General features: G+C 37.5%; 2 protein-coding genes across 3 annotated transcripts; both read left to right on the top strand.

Moving 5' to 3' along the window:
* The first annotated feature begins 2,564 nt into the window (after nucleotides 1-2,564).
* On the top strand, nucleotides 2,565-4,264 carry LOC117630631 (F-box/LRR-repeat protein At3g26922-like). The gene is made up of 3 exons (XM_034363327.1): nucleotides 2,565-3,530; nucleotides 3,659-3,802; nucleotides 3,956-4,264. The coding sequence occupies exons 1-3, from the start codon at nucleotides 2,565-2,567 to the stop codon at nucleotides 4,262-4,264; spliced, it is 1,419 nt and encodes a 472-aa protein (XP_034219218.1).
* Nucleotides 4,265-9,165: 4,901 nt separating this feature from the next.
* On the top strand, nucleotides 9,166-16,257 carry LOC117633042. Of its 2 annotated transcripts, XM_034366714.1 has the most exons (13): nucleotides 9,166-9,629; nucleotides 9,739-9,910; nucleotides 10,000-10,217; nucleotides 10,586-10,649; nucleotides 11,120-11,192; nucleotides 11,463-11,540; nucleotides 11,801-11,958; nucleotides 13,035-13,203; nucleotides 13,781-14,243; nucleotides 14,352-14,795; nucleotides 14,901-15,104; nucleotides 15,435-15,568; nucleotides 15,808-16,257. In XM_034366714.1, exons 1-13 carry the CDS (start codon nucleotides 9,264-9,266, stop codon nucleotides 15,953-15,955), a joined length of 2,691 nt encoding a protein of 896 aa, XP_034222605.1. In that variant the 5' UTR covers nucleotides 9,166-9,263; the 3' UTR covers nucleotides 15,956-16,257. The 2 variants fall into 2 exon arrangements, with proteins under 2 accessions (XP_034222605.1, XP_034222606.1); XM_034366715.1 differs by lacking the exons at nucleotides 15,435-15,568; nucleotides 15,808-16,257 and adding an exon at nucleotides 15,235-15,425.
* Nucleotides 16,258-16,418: the final 161 nt, after the last annotated feature.

Here is a 16,418-nt window from a genome sequence, read left to right on the forward strand (position 1 = left end):
TAGCACGATATTGTCCGCTTTGGGCCTCCCCCACTGCCCGCACGGTTTTGTTTCTGGGAGCTCACGGAGCAACTTCCCAGGGTGGTCACCCATCCTGGGATTGCTCCAGCCTCCAACTCGCTTAACTTCGGAGTTCCTACGAATCCGAAGCCAGTGAGCTCCCAGAAGGCCTCGTGCTAGATGAATGCGGGTGTGCCATATAAGGCACATCACCCCCTCTCCGTTTGGTCGATGTGGGATCTTACAATTTTTTAGTTTTTGGAAACTTTTGTACTTTTTATTTTTTTTTCCTTTCTATATTTGGATTTCCTACAATTTCTAGGATTTGAGGTAGTATTTAAACCAACTTGCTAAGGTTTTAGGGTTGTTATCCCTATTATCATTATGTTGGATCACAAACTTTGATTATCTTAAACTAATCGTTTGCATGCCTTTCGTATTATCCCGCAATCTCAAGTAACATTAGATATTAGACCATGACTTTAATAAGAATCCAATGAGTCTTCATTTCTTATGTAAATTTACTAATCCAATCTTAAAAAGAAAAATTAAACGTTAAAGCGGAAAGAAATAAAATATGCATAAGTCATCCTTAAAGTGGGACCTTGGTCTTTTTATTGGGTGCACTTTTAGGGGATAAGAGAATTAAAACGGGCCGCATTCTTTGTCATTTTGTCGGATTAGAAGAAACTCTTACATTTGGAGTCATTCTATAGTGAGAGCCTTATATATGGCCTTTATGCGAGGTCTTATCTCTTAATCATTGGATTATGCTAACTAATTTAATTTAACAGCTAACTAATTTGATTCAACGGTTAAGAAATGGGGTCTCACCTAAGGGCCATATATAGAACCCTTACTATTGAATTCTTGCATACATTTGTACATAGAAAATATAGTGAATGCCTTATCTAAGGCCCTTAGATGAGACCCCATCTTAACCATTTGATCAAATTAGTTAGCCATTTGATCATATTGATTAATTTAATCCAACAGTTAAGAGATATGTCCTCACCTAAAGACCTAATATAAGGTCCTCACTATAGAATGACTCACATTTGTACACCCAATAAAGAAAAAAGAGAGGCTGCAGACATGTATTTGGCTGGCAGTGCTAGCTCATCAATTTAATTAATTAATTAATTATTAATTAATTGGTACTGAAATGCAAGCTTAGCTTAGCTTCATGCGATGAGTATTGGGAACGTGGCGTTGAAATGCAAGCTAAGCTTCATAAAATCAGTGTTGGGAATTTGGTACTGAAATGCAAGCTTAGCATGAAAGTTAGGTGAAAACAGCTCAATGATTTTTATGTGAGCACAACTTTTAACTTGATCAAATTACGTAGAGCAAAACTACAAAGAAGAAGTCTTCAATTCAATCATCTCTACTCTGTCTCTGTGTAGTGCACTCACCATGGTCGTTCACAAGTCTTTGCAAAGGTTAAGACTTCACATGGATGCCGTCAACGAGAGAAACCAAAGAGAAGAAAACAAAATTGCCAATGAAATAGGAGAATGTTACCCCATAATGAGCATCTCTAACGTTAAGGAGATGACTGCAATCATAAAACTTCGAAAATCAAAGAAATGGAGAGGTTCTGTCAGCATAATTGCTGAGGTTACTGCAGATGAACGGGAAAAGATAAGGAAGCTTGCAAAAGCAAGCAACATCGGAATTATTAATGATAATGAAGCAAGCGGATCAGGAAAAGGGGAAGGTGGAAGCAAGTCCGGATCCGGTCAAGGTGATGGAGGAAGTGAAAATGGATCGGAAGCCCCGCAAGGAGGAAAAGGAGGAGGAGGTGGAGGTGGAGGTACTAAAACCCGATGCTATGGGCTATTTACTTGTTTTGGTTTCTAGTCAGTCATTTAAATATTTCCTCAGAGTTTCCATATTATTATAAGGTTTAGATTATGTGGTTTCTACCCTCGTATGTTTGCATTCTAGTGCAATACGTTGTCTCTATGTATTATCCACTAAATTGAGCTTCTACTCCAATTTAGTATCAATAAAGTAATCGTTTGATGTTATGAAAGTTTCTGAGCCACAATTTGTTATAAAATATTGGTTTCGAAAGTATATTGGATTATATATTATTTTGGAATGAAAATTGAACTTCTACATTCTAACATTCTTGCTATAAAAGTTATTAAAAAAAAAAAAAAAAAAAACACATATTCTCATTCGGCCGCAATTTGAACCTAACCAAAAAATCATAGGATACGTAACTAAAGAGAAATAGGATTGGGAGTTTTGCCTCTTACCTACCACCTACAAACAAAGTTACAACTACAAGGTTGAGTTTGATATTTCTACAAACAAAGACAAAGTGCAAACCAACAAACAAACAGACAACGCAAACCCCTACTTCCATCAGAATTCAGATTATTATTAACCAGGAAAAATCCCTTCCCTCCTTTCATGATCTAAATAATGAAGGAGGAGGAACCAGTACCTTCAACTTCTCTCAGTCTGTGCTAGACAAGGTAAAACTTCTCTCAATTCAAATTTTGCGTCAATCTCATTGCTCTGTGTCTGTAGTAAGTAATACTTAGGTTAGGATGGGTTGCTACAACTACAACTTGGCAAAGAGAAGGAAAACTAAGGGAGAGGGGCACAACTTTGTGTTGGCGGACCGAATCAGTGAGTTGCCGGATGAAATTCTTGTTAGTATATTGTCTCTCTTGTCACTAAAGGAAGCCGCAACTACTAGTATCCTTTCTAAGCGATGGCAGCACCTGTGGGCGTCTACTATGACTCTCAACTTTGATGCTAAACTGGATCTTGGTAGCAGCAATTTACGCCACTTTAGAGGCCTCCAACCAGAAATAAGATACCAAGAAAGCCATAGATACATAAACTGGGTGAATCGTGTATTGGAACAACATAAAGGCCCTAGCATTGAACGATTCAGGGCTTGTTTTGATATTGATCATCGTTTCACAAGTTCCATTGATAAATGGATTCAATTTGCAATGACAAGGAGAGTTCAAATACTTGAATTGGAGTTTATTGTGGCATTCAGTGTTATTTACGAGGGTCACTATGCTTTTCCTTACCCTGATTTGAAACACTTGTGTCCGAGTCCTCTACACTCTCTTGGACACAATATTGGTGGTTTTAAGTCGCTCAAAGTACTTTCTTTCAGATATGTTGATGTGACTGGAGAAATTCTTGAGTACTTCTTGTTTCATTGTCCAGTTCTTGAACACTTAACAGTGCGTGCTTCCACAAATTTGGTAAATTTAAGAGTTGTCGGTTCATCGATTGCATTGAAGCACCTAGCGATAGTAAATTGCTTTGGCATCAAAAGCATTCAGATTCGTGATGCAAACCTTGTTTCATTTGTTTACAATGGAGGGTTTGTGAATTTGGACATCAGTAATGTTCCGTTGCTCATTGAGGTATCCATTTTTGAGACTGACGATGATTTTGAGCTGGATACCGATATCATAAAGATTGTCTTGGGCCAACTTTCATGCGTTGTTTCTCAACTAGAGATTCTTAGGCTGGATATCGATCAACCGGTTAGTATTGTATCTAAAACTATCAACATGTGTTGTCCGGTTTTTTCTTTTCTTTTCTGTGTGTTGGATATTACGTTTTTTCCTTACTCTTCTTTGGTTTCCAGTGCTACCACCTGTTCAAGTCAAAGATATACGATAAGAAGTATGAATTTCCTGTATTTGCAAATCTCAAGCATTTGGAATTAATAGTCGAATCAGATTATCGTTGGCTTCTTCATCAATTAAATTCTTTCATCAAGGCATCTCCTTACTTGCAGAGACTTGCATTGAAGGTATAGACAGAGATATTTATTAGCAGCACTTAGCAGATTACATAAATACAGAAAAGTATAAACATACTGAATAAAGAAAAGTATAAGCGTACAGAAAGCAAAAAGGTTAAACTTTGTCTTTGTGGTTCTTATTAAATTTCTCCCCTTGTGCAGCTGCAATTTCAAACATGGAAGTGCGATAGAAAATTAAAGAAAGCTGCCATTTGCCCGCATCATTACCTCAAGGTAGTTGAAATAGTAGGGTACCGTGCTCGAAGACTTGCCGTTACGCCAGTCATGCACTTAATAAAGAGTGCTGTTGCACTGGAGAAAATTGTTATTGATCCTGTTCGGCGTTGGTTGTATCCTAAGGGAATGGAAAGGGTACTTGCAGAAGTCAAGAAGGAAGTGAAGGCAAGAGATCATGCTATGCAACATATTAAACACAAAGTGCCTTCAACAATTGAATTTGTATGCCTCTAGTGAGTGCAGTGCTTCAATTATCTAAATATTTGTTGTCGGTATTATTAGCTGTAGATGATGATGACTCATCAACGAATATTATTATATGTCTGATCAATATTTTTGCATTGGGAACTATCAATATTTTAGCATTGCTCCTCAGTTAGCAGAGGGTCAAGCCTTCTTTGTTGTTTGGTGACTCTCTGGTTGATAGAGGCAACAACAACTATTTGATAACGTTTGCTCGTGCTGACTCTTACCCTTATGGAATTGATTCTTCAACTCGACGAGCCACGTGCCGTTTTCCTCTGTTTTGCTCAGAGCTTGCTCTGCTTTGCTTTCTGCTTGTTAGCCAAAATGGTGACTGCAAATGCTGATCCAAATATTCCACATGGATAGACAACTGAGGTACTTCCAAGAATACCAGCAAAGAGTGCAAGCTCTGATCAGAAGTGAGGAGACCAAAGGACTCATTAGCCAAGCATTTGTCTTATCACTCTGGGCGGCACTGATTTTGTTTAACAACTACGACTCGAGGCCCTCCTCCCCTGCTCAATCTTGCCACCTCCCCCTTCCATATTTTATCAAGCTTATCATCTCTGAGTACAGGACGAATGGGATGTGCTCCTGCAGATTTAGCTGCAAGAAGCACAAATAGTGGATGTCAGATGAACTTGAACATGCGGCTGACTTGGCAAAGATGTCTTCGTCTCTGTAAAGACGAAAAAAATGCAGATGAATTTTATTAGCAACCCCCAAGCATTTGGTATATATAACTGATTACCGCCTTAATTATTATTATTATTTTGGATTTAATTTTTCTAGCCAAACTATGTTGTTTAATGAAAAATAAAATTTTCTCATTTTACCTAAACACTCTCGCATGTTTTACTTTCATGTTAATTCCTTGGAATTGGAAGTTTGTAGTTACTTATGAATTAAACATAATTTGTGTGCATTTGCAAGTGACAGACAGTCATCAAGAATCATCAATGGTTGTGCCCAAGTCCTTGCGTTCGTCGTTGAGACTTTATATAAAAGCTCGAAAGGAAAGAAACGGTCAACAAGAGAAGAAGCTGAGGGATCAACTATTGGAAAGCTGAATAATCACTCTCTACAGTGGAGGAGATGCAATCTGTAAGGCCACCTCCAGCGCAGGGGCCTGGCTCGGGCAAAAGGCTGCCCTAAGCCTGAAATCCATCTCCAGCGCGGACAACTCAGCCAGGCAAGGTGTGGGACCCACCAGTCTAGGCAAGCCCATGGGCAAAATATGACTAGGCTGTTGCCCTCAGGCTGTTGACATCAGCACTGACCCATCAGCTCACAGAAACCAACGGCTACAAACCACGTGACTTCTCTTGGAGCCTCCGATGTAAAAATCTTATCAAATCCAATGACTGTCCAATTTTTGGCTTAAAAAATTCAAAAAAAAATTTGTAAAAAATATATAAAAATTCAGGATTTTTTTTTTCTTCTATAAATACCTACCAATATTATTCACTTTCCATACCAAATCTTCATACAAATTCATCTTCTTCCAATATTTTTCACTTTCCACACCAAAATTTCTACTACAAAATTGCATTTGTGCAAAGATACAAATGACCTCTTCAATCGAAGCCGGAGAGTCCTGGAAAAACGTTCGAAGAGGTCAAAATCTTGGCGATGAGGTAGAAAAAAATTAATTGCGGTTTGATTCAATTTAATGTCTTTTTTTTATTTTATAAATATATTTTATTTTATAAATATATTTCTTGCATTTTCAATTTTATTTTTTAAATAAATTATTCAAGGCAAAACAAAAAAGAAGAAAACCATTACACATGGCTCCTCAAGTGAATATGGTTGTGCTGTTGAATATAAATGCAAGTGTGGTTTAGTCAATGTTAGGAAAATTAAGAGGTGACAATTCAAATTAGTTTCTGACTTAGCTGGTAAATGAATGTGTCAAAATCCTTGACCTCCCAATTGTTTTATATTTTCTTGTATCCATCCAAGATTTATGGATTGTGCAATAATTTAGAGAACTTATATATTTCTAAAATCAAATAAAATATGGCAAATTATCTATCTCATGAGCGAGTTAGTGATACTTTATTTATTTTTCTCAATTTCATATCTTTTGTGGTCGTTTTTCGGTCGTAAAAGTCCCCTTTCTTATCAGATAAAAGAATTAAGAAGAAACAAAAATTCAATTAGACTCCATCTAACTCTCAATCCTTGAAACTTATTTTTTTCCATTTTTCAAAAACAAATTCAAAGCTTACTGCTTTAAACATAAGCACTTACAAGTTGCAATAATATTTACCATTGAGTCTTTGATCATTGGTTTTAACTTGATCAAATTTGTTGATCTTGGTTTATTTCTAGCTATTTAAACATGTTGATGTAGGTAGCTTGATACAAGTCATGATGTATAATTCCCACGTCGAAGAATACAACAATAATCTACAAGTTCAAATATAGGTGGTCCACTCATAATTGCATTGAGGTTTTTTAAGTTAAACCCCGCACCTAGAGATCTATCGGGCCTAACCCAACCCAAGGATTAGACCTATGTGCAGCTAAACATGTCTTGTACCTAATGAAGAATGCTGTTTCACTGGAGAAAATTGTTATTGATCCTATTCTCAACCATTCAACAGATAAGAGAGTTGAAGAAGTAAAAGAGGAAGTGTTTGCAAAATATCATGCTATGCAACATATTAAAAACAACATGCCTTCTACAATTGAATTTGTATGTCTTTAGGAGTTGCAGTGGAATAGAGACCAATATGCTTTATGTGAATTTCAAGCTGTATAGGTATGTTTACGTTAGGGTTCGTCATCGGGCTGGGCCGGGCTAGGTTGACCTTAAATTTTTAGGCTCGGGTCGGGGCTTGTCAGGCTTTTTCTTTTTTTTAAAGTAAATGTCTTATGGGATAAGAGAATTAAACTAGGCTGCATTCTTTGTCATTTTGTTGGATTAGAAGCAACTCATACATTTGAAGTCATTCTATAGTGAATGCCTTATATATGACCCCAATATGAGGTCTTATCTCTTAACCATTGGATCATGCTAACGAATTTAATCTAACGGCTAACGAATTTGATCCAATGGTTAAGATATAGGGTCTCCCCTAAGGACCATATTCAAGGCCCTCACTACAGAATTATTGCATACATTTGTGCGTAGAATTCTATATGAGTGCCTTATCTAAGGCCCTTAGATGAGACCCATCTCTTAACCATTTGATCATACCAATCAGTTTGATCAAACAATTAAGAGATATGTCCTAACCTAAGTGCCTTATATAAGGTCCTCACTATAGAATGAGCCACATTTGTACACCCAATAAAGAAAAAAAAGGTCCAAAGCCCATAAAAGAGGCTGCAGACATGTATTTGGCTCGCAGTGCTAGCTCATCATTTTAATTAATTAATTAATTAATTATTGGTACTGAAATGCAAGCTTAGCTTAGCTTCATGCGATGAGTATTGGGAACTTGGCGTTGAAATGCAAGCTAAGCTTCATAAAATCAGTGTTGGGAATTTGGTACTGAAATGCAAGCTTAGCATGAAAGTTTGGTGAAAACAGCTCAATGATTTTTATGTGAGCACAACTTTTAAATTGATCAAATTATGTAGAGCAAAACTACAAACAACAAGTCTTCAATTCAATCATCTCTACTCTGTCTCTGTGTAGTGCACTCACCATGGTCGTTCAAAAGTCTTTGCAAAGGTTAAGACTTTACATGAATGCCGTCGAAGAGAGAAACCAAGGAGAAGAAAACAAAATTGCCAATGAATTAAGAGAATGTCACCACATAATGAGCATATCTGTTGCTAAGGAGATGTCTGCAGTCATAAGGCTTTGAAAATTCAAAAAATGAGAGGTTTTGTCAGTGTAATTGCGGGCATTACTTGTAATGAATGAAAAAAATATAAGAAAACTTGCAAAATCAAGCAACATCAGATCCAAAAAAGGATAAGGATCCGATGTTGCTTGATTTTGCAAGTTTTCTTATACTTTTCCATTCATCATGAGTATCGCCAGTAATTACGCTCCTTTTTTTGGATTTTCGAAGCCTTATGACTGCAGACATCTACGAGTTGAGGCCCTCCCTCAATCTTGCCACCTCCCCCTTCCATATATTTATCAAGCTTATCATCTCTGAGTACCAGACGAATGGGATGTGCTCCTGCAGATTTAGCTGCAAGAAGCACAAATTGTAGATGCTCAGCTAAACTTGAACATGCGGCTGACTTGTACAACCCATAGCTCAATCAAATGTTGACAAAACACAATAACAAACTTGGCAAAGATGTCTTCATCTCTGTAAAGACGAAAAAAATGCAGATGAATTTTATTAGCAACCCCCAAGCATTTGGTATATATAACTGATTACCGCCTTAATTATTATTATTATTTTGGATTTAATTTTTCTAGCTAAACTATGTTGTTTAATGAAAAATAAAACTTTTCTCATTTTACCTAAACACTTTCGCATGTTTACTTTCATGCTAACTTGTTGTATAATGTGCCAAACATAATTCTATCAAAGGATTTAGAACATAGGAAAGTGTTGTATAGTTAGGGCGGAGTTAAGATTTTATATTTGAGGGGGCTAAAATGTTAAACACAAAATGTTTAGTTGTATATCTTTTTGGCCTATTGAGCAAACCATTGCCTACAAAAGCACTAAATTGAAATAAGTGGTTTTCTTTCATAATGATAGTATAATTTTACTATTATATTCTTATTGAAATACAATTTTGACAAGTATTGATTTGTGGTGGGGGCCATAGGCTTAAATATAGCAATTGGAAAAAATTAAAAAAAAGTAAAACCCATTGGAAAAAATTCAAAAACAGTAAAACCCATTGGAAAAAATTAAAAAAAGTTAAACCCCTTTTTAAAATAAGATAAGAAAACAGTTAAACCCTCTCCCGCTCAGCCGCTCTTCAATCCCTTGGCCTGGACAGAAAAGCACCCGCCTTAATACCCACCTTATCCACAGTCGCATGCACTCCAATCCAAATGTCCACTCTCCTCCTCCCCTCCATCAATTCATTCCCCACCTTCCCCTGCAAATTCAAATGCCCAAACGACACCGTTTCCGTCGTCGTACGCTCGTCGGCGGTCTCAGCCCCTGAGAAGCGAACCCGAAGGAAGCGGAGGCAGACCAAGGGCGATGATGATTTCTCGTCTCCTTCTTCCTCCGCCGCCGAGAAGAGCCTCCGCTTCGCCTTCATGGAGGAGCTGATGGGTCGAGCTCGAAATCGCGACGCCAATGGAGTCTCTGATGTGATTTACGATATGGTTGCTGCGGGCCTCACCCCCGGCCCTCGCTCCTTTCACGGCTTGATCGTTGCTCACGCTCTCAACGGCGACACCGAGGCTGCGGTCTGTACATTATTTGTTTTTTTCTTCTTCTGAATTGGATTTTCATTTTTATTTTCCTTAATTTCTTAAGATATTGTTATTTCTTTTTTTTTTGCTATATGAACGTTAGATGCAATCATTGAGAAGGGAGTTAAGTTCGGGGCTTCGTCCTCTCCACGAAACATTCATTGCTCTGATTCGGCTGTTCGGTTCCAAGGGACGTGCTACAAGGGGCCTAGAAATTCTTGCGGCCATGGAGAAATTACACTATGACATTCGCCGAGCTTGGCTTCTTCTTGTTGGTACAAACAAATCATGATAATAAGTTGCACATTATTTATTATCTGTTCCTTAAAATGTGAGGATTTCTTATCTGAGTTTGTGTGAGCAGAGGAGCTCGTTCGGACCCGCCATTTGGAAGATGCCAACAAAGTGTTCTTGAAGGGAGCCAAAGGTGGGCTCAGAGCTACTGATGAGGTCTATGATCTTCTTATAGTTGAAGATTGTAAAGTTGGGGATCATTCTAATGCCTTAGATATTGCCTATGAAATGGAGGCTGCTGGCCGGATGGCAACAACTTTTCATTTCAATTGTCTTCTTAGCGTGCAGGTGGCCTTTCCTGAATTTTTTTTTGTGAACTTGTTTTGTTGCTTACTTTATCTGAACATATATCGATTTGGAGGTTGTTATTGGATTAATATCATCTTTAAAACTTTTCAAATAAAAAAGGAAGAAAAAGGGCAGGGTAACACGAGTGATTCGAAAGTAGACAAATCTCTGATATTGTAGTTCTACATTCGAAAGTTCTACGCAGAATTTGAAATTACAATAGGGTTGAAATCTGCATGTTGTAGTAGTTGGCTAAAATTTCCACATTTTGCTAGTGAGTTACTGCAAGCATCTTTAGATCTAGTTTTTTGCTAATACCCGCTCTTGTGCCAGTCTGATGAGATTTTTTTCCCCTTTAAATGCTATAGGCTACTTGCGGAATTCCTGAAATAGCGTTTTCTACGTTTGAGAACATGGAGTACGGAGGAGAAGGTTTGTATATATTTGTTTGAAATTTGTTGTTGGTGCTTGTATAAGTCTTACTTATGATTAAGCTTTCAGAAGAACTAGTGCTAAAATTATTCAAATTTGACTTTATGCCTGCTTAATGGTATTCCACTTATGATTAAGCTTTCAGAAGAACTAGTGCTAAAATTATTCAAATTTGACTTTATGCCTGCTTAATGGTATTCCTAGCCTTATCGAAGTTCCTTTCCTGGCTGGCTTGTGACAATTTTTGTTTGTATTGAAGTACTAATTTAACTTTTGAACCATGGTAACATATGTATTTTGGTTATTCTGGTTTCAGCATGACATGTGGTTTATTATACTTTTGTATTATGAAATTGAATTGTATATTGCTGGCTGCAGAGTTATTTATGTTTGTTCAAGTTAATTACTTCTCAGAAGCCTTTCTTTTCTGTTCTTCAGGGTTTATACTTATAGTTTTCTTGACAAAACAGAATACATGAAACCTGATACTGAGACATATAATTGGGTGATCCAAGCATATACCAGAGCTGAATCATATGACAGGTAGTTTATGTAGCCATAAGTAATTCCTGCTATGTTTCTTTATGAGATATGAATCCTTATAACCTTTAGCAACTTGTAGGAGGCAATCTTAGTTCTCAAGTGTTGTGTTTTCAATTTTCTGGGTCGTCAGCTTTGCATGATAATTATATTTATGGAATTTTGACAACTTCTTAAGTTGTTTTGAGTTCAAGATTATGACATTGCTGTGAGGCGCTTTACGGACCCTTTTAATCTTATGAACCCTCCTTGGGGTTTCAATTTGACATGTAGAGTGCAAGATGTTGCTGAGTTACTTGGCATGATGGTTGAAGACCACAAGCGTTTGCAGCCTAATATGAAAACCCATGCGTAAGCATTTTTTGTTTGCTTATTTAATTATGTAAAAGTTAGTAGTCCATGCAGACCATCTACTTTATCAAATGTTGAGCTTCGGCTGCCAACATTGTAGCTTTTTTATAGTTCTTTTTCCCCTCGATTGTCTCTTTTTCAATGTGGGTTGGGCAGAGACAATCTTGAGTTCAACCAACATCTTGTGTTTCATTGTATCATACTTCTTTCATTTTTGCTTTTCTTTCTTTTGAAATATGTTGTTGTGCCTTGATGTTCAGATTGTTAGTTGAGTGCTTTACCAAGTATTGTGTAGTTCGAGAGGCAATACGGCATTTTCGTGCCCTCAAAACTTTTGAAGGGGGAACAAAAGCTTTACATAATGAAGGAAACTTTGGGGACCCTCTGTCTTTGTATCTTCGAGCTTTATGTCGAGAAGGTATACAGTATACATATGTTTCATTGATTCTTCTTAACAAGAGTAATCTCATTTCTTCACACTCTGAATAATGGTTAGATATTTCAGCAGCAGTTTTATTGCTATATGTTGTTTGCACTTAGTAATATGCAACCAAGGTTTTCGTAAAATTGTACCTTGAAAGTTTTGAATTTCAGGGGTAGAATTTGATAGGCAATCTACATGCTTAAGCTGAGGTATCACAGGAACTAAACTATCTTGTATAATAACTCCTTCGTAGATGTATGCTTTATGCCTTTCTTGGACTAGGAAGTCATCACCTAAACTCTCTTCAAGCTGCTAAGGCAGTGCCTTATTAATTCGTATACACGATTTCCTACATTGTTGTCAATTATTTAATCTCACAGTAGGCGGCTGCGGTTTAAAATTGTTGATGTGTCCAAAGCAATGCTGCTCCGGCATATCTGTTGTTTTGATGTAGCCTATAAACTGTTCAAGAGTAAACAAGCTAACAGACCATATTGGCGGCCCCAGTTGGCTTCTATGATCAATATCAGATCTAATTTCTCTATTTTGTGGCATTGACAAGATGTTGGGGTTAGTTTAATTATATATACAATATTGTAGGTTTTAGGAGTTGGATATAGTCTGTTGTTGTTTCTCATCAATCTTATTTTGTCTTCTCCTGATAGTGGGTCCATTTTAATCCTTTCAGAGGTTTTAGCTTGTTTATAGTAGTTTCCTGTTTGGAATTTGATGTCCTACTTGGATTAGTAGTAGAGTTTCTTTGCAACTCTTTCGTTCTTATGCTAAACAATTTTAGGAGAATATAACATAAGCTATTGAGCTTTCTTTATGGATCATGTGATGCATGAGGAATTCAGAAGTATAAGAATAATGAAAAATCTGTGCTCCCGATGTTGGATCCTAGTTTTTCTGATTCACACTGTTCACTTGCAGTCACAGTAATCTATCATATATTGTTGCATGTTAGGTTTATTAAATATTTGTTAGCTTTTTTGACCTACATTATGGTTCTTTCATTCTTAGTCTTGAATAGAACTTAGTGACTTGATTAATGTTGTGTTTGTCTTTAGGAAGAATACTTGAGTTGTTAGAAGCTTTAGAAGCTATGGCTGAAGACAACCAAACAATTCCACCACGAGCCATGATTTTGAGCAGAAAGTACCGGACACTGGTGAGCTCATGGATTGAACCTTTGCAAGAGGAAGCTGAGCTTGGACATGAGATTGATTACATGGCCAGGTGGGTGTCTGTGTGTGTGTTAATGGATACAACACCTACCGCAAGCCTTTTCCTTCATCTTGTTCTACACCTTAAGAAAATAATGAGTTAAGGAGCGGTGGATTGTAGATCCCACTGCTCCTTCCCCCCACCCCTCTCTTTTTAAATTTTTTTTTTTTTTTTAAATTTTAAATTATTTAATCTTTTATAATAAATCTACTATAGTTTCAACTGGTAAAAGTGCTTTTCTTAATTATTATTTTTTATTTCTCTTTCAATTTCATAGTGCGTGTAATTAGGACAGAACACATACTGTGCGGGTATTTTTCATTTACCCTTGAGTTTAAGCATATGTGAGGCAACCCTACCTCTACTTTAGAAATTAACAGATAAATAAAGAACAGAGATGAGAGATTTCAAATGCAAGACCCTTTGCATAAGAGAATCAGGACCCTCAAGAACAAAGCTTTGATATATTAGACTACTAAAGGATACCCAGAAGATTAAATGCGGTGGGTCAACCATGCATATGAAGATAACAAAGACATCTCAGTATTAACTTCTTGTTGTGTTGTTGACTGATTTGTACATGAATCAGGTACATTGCAGAGGGTGGGCTTACTGGTGAGCGTAAGCGATGGGTGCCTCGAAGAGGGAAAACTCCACTAGATCCTGATGTTGAGGGGTTTATATACTCAAATCCTATGGAAACCTCATTCAAGCAAAGATGTCTTGAGGATTGGAAGATACACCATAGAAAGCTTTTGAGAACATTACGGAATGAAGGAGTTGCAGCTTTAGGGGATGCATCTGAATCAGATTATATTAGAGTGGAGATGAGGTTAAGGAAAATTATAAAGGGCCCTGACCAGAATGTTTTAAAGCCCAAAGCTGCTAGTAAGATGGTAGTATCTGAGTTGAAGGAAGAACTAGAAGCACAAGGTCTGCCAACTGATGGTACCAGAAATGTTCTTTACCAGCGTGTCCAAAAAGCAAGGAGGATAAATCGTTCTCGTGGCCGACCACTCTGGGTTCCTCCTGTGGAGGAGGAGGAAGAAGAGGTTATTTATTTATCTAATTTATTTTTTCTTGCTTGGGTTTCTTCTGTAGGGCACTTGAATCTTCACTTTATACTGATAAAATCAAATCTGAATGTGTTTCTGTTACAGGTTGATGAAGAGATCGATGAACTAATCTCACGTATCAAGCTTGAAGAAGGAAATACGGAGTTTTGGAAGCGGCGTTTCCTTGGAGAAGGCTTCAGTAGTGATCAAGAAAAGGCTGTAGATGTTTCGGATAGTGCCACTGTTGTAGATGTTGCAAAAGAGGTTGAAAACGGCGAGGCTGAAGCTGATGACGACGACGACGGTGATAATGATGACGATGACGACAACGACGATGATGATGATGATGAGGAGGAGGAGGAGGAGGAGGTAGAGGTGGAGGTAGAGGTGGAACAAGCTGAGAGACAAGATGTAGAAAGGGTTAAGGAAAAGGAAATTGAAGCTAAGAAGCCTCTTCAAATGATTGGAGTACAACTGTTGAAAGATTCTGACCAAACAAGTACGACATCTAAAAAGTCAAGGAGAAGAAGGTCTCGAGTATCAGCTGAGGTATGACATTATAGTTACTTTTGTTTTACATTGTTTTTCCAGGAAGTATGAAGGATATGGCCAAATCCATCAACTTAAAGTTTCAACGTCTGTTTATGGATGCAGGATGACAATGATGATGACTGGTTTCCTTTAGATATATTTGAGGCATTTAAGGAGCTGAGGAATAGGAAAGTTTTTGATGTATCTGACATGTATACACTAGCTGATGCTTGGGGTTGGACATGGGAGAGAGAATTGAAGAACAGACCTCCTCGAAGATGGTCACAGGACTGGGAAGTTCAGTTGGCAATTAAAGTTATGCTGAAGGCAAGTTCTTATCTTCACAGTCCATTCTTCACTTGCAATGCTAGTTTTCTCCGCAAATGCTGATCCTTAAAACATAAACTTTAACAATAAACTTTAGATTCCTAGACGTTAATGAAATATATGTTTTTAGGGACTGCTTTTCATGTGAAGACCATTTGGAGAACTAGGGGGCTGTCATAACCCGTTAATGACTAAAGCAATGGCCAAAGGAATGATGACCATTTCATTTTTATTTTGGTCGAATGATGACCATTTCGTTATGCTTGGGCAAAAGCATATACATCTATATTTACTTTTCCTATTTGAAAGAGACACTGGACTTCATTTCAGGTAATAGAATTGGGTGGAACACCCACGATTGGGGATTGTGCCGTGATATTGCGTGCAGCCATAAGGGCTCCTCTGCCGTCAGCTTTCTTGAAGATCTTACAGACTACACATACTCTTGGTTATGTATTTGGCAGGTAAGACCATGTTTCGTAATTTGATTAAGATAAAAGTGAAAACATGCCTGCTTAAATATGACTAATTAAATAGGCCAACAAACAAGAGAAGCATGCATAGTTTGATCCATAAATCCATGTGATGTACCAGCTGCCCCATCCTTATAAACACATCCATGATCCATCCACACAAATAATGCTTGCCAGAGCTGATGGAGGTCTTGTTTATTTACATCTCATTTTGTTGTGATCTATTGCAGTCCCCTTTACGATGAAATCATCTCGTTGTGTCTTGATCTCGGGGAGGTTGATGCAGCCGTTGCAATTGTTGCAGACATGGAGACTGCTGGAATCACAGTCCCAGACGAGACCTTGGACAGGGTGATTTCTGCTAGGCGGACCACCTGATACCGCTATTAATGCTAGTGCCTTGCATGGGTCCAAATTCACAGTTTTGCCCTGCTGTGTAATTAGTAATCACAACTAAATTTTGCCCACTTAGTGGTAGTGTCCTCATTTACTATTAGCTTCAAAGATAGATATAATTTTCTTAGTGCAAGCAAAGGACATATATGATTAACGCTTGACCCTAAAGCAAACTAAAGAAAATGGACTTGAGAGGGAAAAAGGCAAATCGTCTCATCATGTTACGATGTATCACCATCTGAAGCAATCAATAAATTGATGTATCACCAGCTGCGTTATCATTTCGTTAGCTTTTCAAATGGACGGTGATCCCTTCATTTATTATTCGAATTTAAAATCTCTTCCAATATCATATAGAAGAAAATTAAGCACGTTAATATGTTTCTTTTTCTCCAAAACAAAAACGGAAATGTGGGTTTACTTAATTGCACCAATGTGACATGAT

This window comes from Prunus dulcis, chromosome 6, assembly GCF_902201215.1.
Source record: "Prunus dulcis chromosome 6, ALMONDv2, whole genome shotgun sequence".
In the NCBI taxonomy this organism is placed as follows: domain Eukaryota; kingdom Viridiplantae; phylum Streptophyta; class Magnoliopsida; order Rosales; family Rosaceae; genus Prunus; species Prunus dulcis.

Coding starts and splice junctions, on each gene's coding strand:
- LOC117630631 (XM_034363327.1), top strand. CDS start 2,565: ATGGGTTGCTACAACTACAACTTGGCAAAGAGAAGGAAAACTAAGGGA. Junction 3,531..3,658: donor GGCTGGATATCGATCAACCG/GTTAGTATTGTA, acceptor TTCAAGTCAAAG/ATATACGATAAGAAGTATGA. Junction 3,803..3,955: donor TGCAGAGACTTGCATTGAAG/GTATAGACAGAG, acceptor CCCCTTGTGCAG/CTGCAATTTCAAACATGGAA.
- LOC117633042 (XM_034366714.1), top strand. CDS start 9,264: ATGTCCACTCTCCTCCTCCCCTCCATCAATTCATTCCCCACCTTCCCC. Junction 9,911..9,999: donor AGCTTGGCTTCTTCTTGTTG/GTACAAACAAAT, acceptor TTGTGTGAGCAG/AGGAGCTCGTTCGGACCCGC. Junction 15,105..15,434: donor CAATTAAAGTTATGCTGAAG/GCAAGTTCTTAT, acceptor ACTTCATTTCAG/GTAATAGAATTGGGTGGAAC.